Here is a 7500-nt window from a genome sequence, read left to right as displayed (position 1 = left end):
CGTCAGTGGTGACATTATTAGGTCATTTAAGTTCAGGGAAGTTCTTCAACATTTTTTTTTTTCATTCGTTAAATGGCATTGCTCTTTTTTTCTTCTTTTTTTTTTTGTAGTTTTCAAAGTTAGCTTAAGATTACGACGACTGCCGGGCAGTCCGGAGCGCGGTTGGATTTGGTGTGATGTGGTCACACAGGGCTACAGGCGGCAGATAGAAGTGACAGCGTGCTGACTGAAGGTGAAGTGATTGTGGTGGTTGTTCAACTGAGCAGTGCGTTGGGAAGTGTATACGCGTGGAAACTAATAAAGTGGTGACAGCAGCAGTGGATGTAGCAGCGGCAGCAGTGGAACTAGCAGTAGCAGCAGCAGTATTACTAGCAGTAGCAGCAGCAATAGAACTAACAGCAGCAGTGCTGAACAGTTATGTTTGCAGCAACAGAAACGGCAGCAGAAGTAGTAAGTAGCAGTAGCTGCAGAAGCAGAAACAGTAGCAGCATTTCCGAGTAGCTGTAGCAGAAGCGAATAGTAGTGGCTGCAGCACCCGAAAAGCATCAGCAGTGAATAGTAGTAGTTGCAGCAACAGAGCAGTTGTAGGTAGTGGTTGCAGCAGCAACAGAGACGTTAGCAGTTGTAGTGAGTATTGCAGCAACAGAAACAGCAGCAGCAGCAGCAGCAGCAGTAGCAGTAGTAGTAGTAGTAGTAATAACAGCAGCAACAGCAGTAGCAACAGTATTCGCAGTCGTGATGTGGTGGAAAGAAGAAAAGAACACAATGAGCAGACGGAAAACAGCAACACCGACAGTGATTCGTTTGATAACAGCTGCACCAGCATCACCTGGAGAGTATGTGGGTATTGAAGGATACTTTTCTTTCTCTTTTTACTATATAATTATAGGTGTGTGTTGTTGTTTTTTTAGTCGTTATTAGTTCTTGACGTATCAGAATGTGTGCATAGTTATGGAAAGAATTATCACACCACAAGTGTGTGATAATCCATGTATCTGGACGAAACGAAAACAGGGACAACGCGAAGAGAGTAGAACAGTCAAAATACGAATACACGCGCGCGAGCATAATTGCACACAATCATACACACTTTTGCACGCACGCACAGGATGGTAGGCAGGCACACTTGCATGCTCTCTCTCTCTCTCTCTCTCTCTCTCTCTCTCTCTCTCTCTCTCTCTCTCTCTCTCTCTCTCTCTCTCTCCTCTCTCTCTCTCCTTCTCTCTCTCTCTCTCTGTCTCGTCAGTCGTAATGTGTCGTGTTGTTTAGTGTTGTGTCGTATCATATCGCATCGTATTACATCGTATTGTATCATGATGTACAATTTGTACCTTATGTTGTCTTTTTCTTTCTTTCTTTTTTTTTGTGCATGTTTCGTTCCTCACCTCTTGCACTGCACCGTATCATTGTACTGAGTTGAACTGCATTCTATAGTACGGTATCGTTTCGTGTTGAGTCGTGCTGTGCTGTGCTGTATTCCATTGCTTGAAGTTGTGTTACGTTGCGTTGTATGTATTGTATTGTTTGGCCACCACGGAATCATTCGAAGCTTGAGTTTAATATCTCACCGCCAAAATACAGCGCCTGCATGTTAATGTTTTCCTTTGCATATATTCCGAGATTTGATTTTATTTTATTACATTAGAGAATGTTGCGTGCCATTGATTGATAAATTAGAACACCCTGGGGGGGGGGGAAAAAACTCCTGCGCGGCTAAATCTGAATGGAAACACTCAGTGCGCGGACACCGGCGGTGGAAGGTCGATTAGCAGAAGAGCTCCAGGCTTGAGGAACGTCTTTGATGTGAGCAGTGACACTGACTTTGTGTTCACGATCGGTGAACGGGACAAAAGATTTTGTGGCACTTTCGGAAACTGGCATGAAGAAGAGTGTCATGTTTTGTAGATAATGGTGACAGATGTCACTGGGCAGCCGTGTGTATGTTGTCACTGGCATCAATGTTGCCGTTTCGTGACAGGGAAAATGTGGCACTTGTCGTTATCAGGATAAAATAATGTTATAACGGGAATAAAATGGAGGGATAAATATATGATGAAGGTGCGCACTCAAACATACAAGCAAAGTGAGCAAACACACACACACACACACACACACACACACACACACACACACACACACACAGAGAGAGAGAGAGAGAGAGAGATTCAAACATTCAAAGATATTTTATCTAATGACCCCATTTAGGGCACAGAGGACGTAGAAGCAAAGTGTAACATAATAAAATCGTAGAAATATTCAACAGTGCAACAAGCACATGGGATTATTAAGATTTCATTCCATATTGATATTATGCTGCTACATGACCAATCGTAAACGACTGTATTTAACTTAATAGATTTACTTGAATTCAGCAGATCGTTTTTGCTCCCAGAAAACAGCTTACGATAATTGTATGCTGAATGAACGCGTGTATATCTATAGCGGAGAACTGGGATAAACCTCCACACACCATACACACCCCACAACCTCCACATCACTCCCCCACACACACACACACACATCCTGTGATCTGTCCCCAGACAAGATGTGAGCTTCAAGTTAAGAAAAGTTCCTGGCCATCTTGCTACAATTCACAAAACATTGAAGTTTAGCGAGAAATAAGCACAACGGCAACACCCCGTTCATTTTATTCCCTCTTGTACCGTCTGCGGTTTCTTTTCACACAGGTTCTGACGAACAGCAGAAGTCAAAGCTTTTCAGCAGTTCATTTTATGGACCGGTCTCTCAGGCACGTGATATCGGGGCAAAACTCTGTCGACATTTATTGCCACATCTCAGACACGCTGTCTTTCTTTGGCTGTGTTTACCGTACATGTGACATGAAGAAGTGCACTCCAACGTGCTAATAACGGTTCAGTTATGACTTTGGCTGTCGTCGTATTTCTTTGTCACACGCAAACCATATCGACCATAAAACAGCAGTCAATGCGAGTTCTTTGACAAGGGAGGTAAGATTGACTGACTTGTTGGTGTTGATCTTGTAGCGAGTTGTTGCCCCCATGTCCTCGTCTGGTAGAATGTCGTGTGCATGTGTTTGAATGGGGAAAAAAACATCGTGCTGGTATTTCAAAGGGGGAAAACGACACATTGAAGTAAATTGTAGAAATAAAACGTTGTTGTAGAGGCCTTGACACGCCGTTTTCTGTAATGTTCTTACTTAAAGATTTCTTTCTTTTCTTTTTATTTGTTCGTATTTTCTCAATCTCTCACACATCTTTTTTTTTTTTGTCATGTATTTCTTACTCTTTTCTTTCATTTCTTTCTTTCTCTCTTTTTTTTCCTCGATTTTTTTTCTCTCTTTTCTTTTCCTCATTTCTTCACAAACACACAACCAAACCGAACAGTACACTAGAGCAACAACAGCAACTACCAAAACAAATATAAACATTCATTGAACACTCAAATTTGCAAATGGAACGCCCATCAACACAGACAGAAGCAAACAGACTGTGAATTGTTCGTGAGTGGAACAAAAGAAACGAGGGGAAGGAGACAGAGAGAGGCGGGGAGAGAGAGAGGGGGGGGGGGTTCAGGGGGATGGGGGGGGGGTCCAGGATAAGGTGTAAAAGTGGGGAGGGGGTGTGGGGGGGATGCAGAGAGGAAAGAAAGAATCTAAAGAAAAAAAAACAAACAAAGTTTTCTCTGTCTCTTTTGTTTAAGTGTTTGTTCTGCAGTGTGTGTACGTGTTCGGACAATTCCCCCCCCCCCGCCCCCCCCTGCAGGTGAATGGAGAACGTTTCCTTCTCAGTTAAGACTGGTTGTTCAGGCGAGCAGAAAACAAAATGACCTGCAGGATCTGCCAGTGAAAGGCTGGCTTCTATCCCGCTCTTTCCGGGGTCACTGACTGCGTCACTCTTCACTGCTCAGGATCAAGCTGAAGAATCGACAATCTCTCCCTCTGTCTGTCTGTCTGTCTCTGTTTCTGTGTGTGTGTGTGTGTGTGTGTGTGTGTGTGTGTGTGTGTGTGTGTTCTTTTTATTTTTATTTCTTTTTGTTTTCATTTTATTTATTTATTTATTGTTTGATTTTTTTCCACTCTGTTATGTATTTCTACTAACATCGTGCTTTGATTTATTTTTTGTTTAGTATTGTGTAGTGTAGACCCTATTCAGGGCGGCGGGGACTGGGTGTAACAAAGCACACCAGTGCTTATCTATTATCCTCGAAATAAAGAATTTGTCTTGTCTTTTCTTATCTGTCTCTCTGTCCTCTGTGTCTGTCTGTCTGTCTTTCTCTCTCCCTCTGTCTGTCTGCCTTTCTCTCTGTCTGTCTCTCTCTCTCTTTGTATTTGTATTTCTTTTTTATCACAACAGAATTCTCTGTGTGAAATTCGAGCTGCTCTCCCCAGGCAGAGCGCGTCGCTATACTACAGCGCCACCCATTTTTTTGTATTTTTTCCTGCGTGCAGTTTTATTTGTTTTTCCTATCGAAGTGGATTTTCCTACAGAATTTTGCCAGGAACAACCCTTTTGTTGCCGTGGGTTCTTTTACGTGCGCTAAGTGCATGCTGCACACGGGACCTCGGTTTATCGTCTCATCCGAATGACTAGCGTCCAGACGACCACTCAAGGTCCAGTGGAGGGGGAGAAAATATCGGCGGCTGAGCCGTGATTCGAACCAGCGCGCTCAAATTCTCTCGCTTCCTAGGCGGACGCGTTATCTCTAGGCCATCACTCCACTTGTGTGTGTGTGTGTGTGTGTGTGTGTGTGTGTGTGTGTGAGAGAGAGAGAGAGAGAGAGAGAGAGAGAGAGAGTGTGTGTGTGCCTAATGTTGCATGGGAGCCGTAGTTCGTGCACGCCTGAGCAATGAGTTACAAGGCCTGACCGACTTGCGCGGTTTTTCCTGGTGTCGTTTTCAGCCATGGGTTACACAGCACCCACCACCACCACCATGACCCCCTTTCCCTGTCACCCCCTCCCCCCTCCTCCCCCACCCTCTGTCTGTCCTCTCTACACACCCACCCCCCACTTTCCCCGGGCCGCTTTCCTCTTCCTCTCCCCCTCTCCAACACACACACACACACACACACACACACACACACACACGACATGTCAATGTGAACGATTACTTGTGATACATAAACAGTAGTGTTGGTTTTTCTGCTTCAAACCTGACAGTAATTTCGCAATTTGCGTTACCCCATTGACTGCCAGGGACAAAAAAACTTGATAGTAGAAAGAGGTGTTTCAAGTCATAATTCCGTATCCATAACAATCAGCCCCAAACTCAGAAACTTTAGTCTGGAGATATACTACTCTAGATCAAATGTGTGAATTTTCAGCCTTCCAGAGGTATTTCCCTTCTTTTGATGATGTCATCAGTGACGTCACTGTTGGCTTGTATGTGTGTGTAAGAGCGTGTGGTACAAGGGATGTTCATTGAAGATTTCCCCCCGGCCCACTTCCTATGGACTAAGAGGAACGGAATTTGGCACAGTTATTTTTGACGGGCGCAATAGCCGAGTGGTTAAAGCGTTGGACTGTCAATCTGAGGGTCCCGGGTTCGAATCACGGTGACGGCGCCTGGTGGGTAAAGGGTGGAGATTTTTACGATCTCCCAGGTCAACATATGTGCAGACCTGCTAGTGCCTGAACCCCCTTCGTGTGTATATGCAAGCAGAAGATCAAATACGCACGTTAAAGATCATGTAATCCATGTCAGCGTTCGGTGGGTTATGAAAACAAGAACATACCCAGCATGCACACCCCCGAAAACGGAGTATGGCTGCCTACATGGCGGGGTAAAAACGGTCATACACGTAAAAGCCCACTCGTGTGCATACGAGTGAACGCAGAAGAAGAAGGCACAGTTATTAGTCTTTTTCTTTACATGCACCACCAAGGGTGACACACTTCTCCTATCGCTTTATGCAGCTGTGAAGACCTTGCTTGTAGAAGGCTGCAGGTTGCGCCAGAGTCCACGACTTGACCTTGGAAATAAACGTTTCATCGTCTGGGAAGTGCTTGCCCCTCAAAGATGACTTCATGGTATTTGTATTTGTATTTCTTTTTATCACAACATATTTCTCTGTGTGAAATTCGGGCTGCTCTCCCCTGGGAGAGAGCGCGTCGCCATACTACAGCGCCACCCTTTTTTTTTGTATTTTTTCCTGCGTGCAGTTTTATTTGTTTTTCCTATCGAAGTGGATGGTCCCGGGTTCGAATCACGGGTTTATCGTCTCATCCGAATGACTAGCGTCCAGACCATCACTCAAGGTCTAGTGGAGGGGGAGAAAATATCGGCGGCTGAGCCGTGATTCGAACCAGCGCGCTCAGATTCTCTCGCTTCCCAGGCGGACGCGTTACCTCTAGGCCATCACTCCACATGGTTGGAAAGAGGTGGAAGTCAGATGATGCGAGGTCGGGAGAATAAGGGGGTGAGGAAGGATTCCATATCCGCAGGACCGTGCTTCCGTCTGGACAACATGCGAGTTAGTTGTGAACTGGGGCGTTGTCTTGCAGGAGGCGGACAACTTTGGTCAGCATGCCACGCCTCTCGCTTTTGATGTCCTCCCGCAGTTTGTGCAGCAATGGATCGTAGTATGTCCCGGTAATTCTGGTACCCTTTGCCAGGAAAAATAATTATCATCATTGCTCCGCGCTTGTCCCAAAAGACTGTGAGTATGACCTCGCCCGCCGAGGGTTGGACGCGTGCTTTCTACGGAGGTGGTTAGGCACAATGCTTCCATTGCCTCGACCTGGCTTTAGTTTTAGGATCACAATGACGGACCGATGTTTCGTCCTGCATGATTAGTCTGTCGAAGAAGTCCTCCTGGTTTTCTTGGCACAGGGCCAAAACAGCCTGGGAGCACGTGACTCGTTCCTGCTTCTGGAAAGGTGTGAGCAACTGGAGAATCCATCGTGCAGACAACTTTCGCATGTGTGAATGGTCATGATGATTTTTTCCCACAGACCCCACACTGATTTTGACGTCCTGGGCTATATGGCGAACGGTTATGCGGCGATCCTCCAAAATGGCTGCCTCCACCTGCCGGGAGCAGTTTTCAAAGATGTCCGACCACACTTGAAGTGACGATGCCAGTGCTTGACTGCGTAATATGATTGGGCATCCTCCCAGTGAGACTCTTTCATCTCATCGAACGTTTCTCTAGGTATGTGGTTTCATTATCACACCTTGCTCCAACATAGCGCCTAAAAAAGAGAAACTGTTGTGAGTTCAGAGATGCAAATTACTACGTGAACCGTATTATGATACATGTGCTATTTCAGCTTCCCACAATAACCGGAAGTAAATCAGGGGACACCATTAATGAACATCCCTTGCATATATATAAAGCGCAATTCTTTCAGAGAAATCTCACTGAACGCGCGCGCACACACACACACACACACACGCGCGCGCGCGCATGTAGGTCCTCATGACAATAGCCTTGGGCACAAATAGTAAAGAGTGGTAACTCTCTCCATTCACAAGGTACACAACTTCAAGTCAGTGCTGCTTACGCTACCGATTCAGCT

General features: G+C 45.5%; 1 protein-coding gene across 3 annotated transcripts in view; it reads left to right on the top strand.

Moving 5' to 3' along the window:
- The window catches only part of LOC143281845 (cilia- and flagella-associated protein 337-like), a 172181-nt gene that overhangs the window by 27719 nt on the left and 136962 nt on the right, over window positions 1-7500 (top strand). The window contains exon 1 of one of the 3 annotated variants that reach the window (XM_076587116.1): window positions 65-840. The exons of the other annotated variants lie outside the window; for them this stretch is intronic. Within the exon in view, the coding sequence (XP_076443231.1) occupies window positions 739-840 (102 nt within the window). The 5' untranslated portion in view covers window positions 65-738. Of the gene's footprint in view, window positions 1-64; window positions 841-7500 lie in introns of those variants that run through there. 3 annotated transcript variants of the gene reach the window in all.

Source organism: Babylonia areolata, chromosome 1 (genome assembly GCF_041734735.1).
Source record: "Babylonia areolata isolate BAREFJ2019XMU chromosome 1, ASM4173473v1, whole genome shotgun sequence".
NCBI lineage: Eukaryota > Metazoa > Mollusca > Gastropoda > Neogastropoda > Buccinidae > Babylonia > Babylonia areolata.
This window is presented reverse-complemented; position numbering and strand designations above follow the sequence as displayed.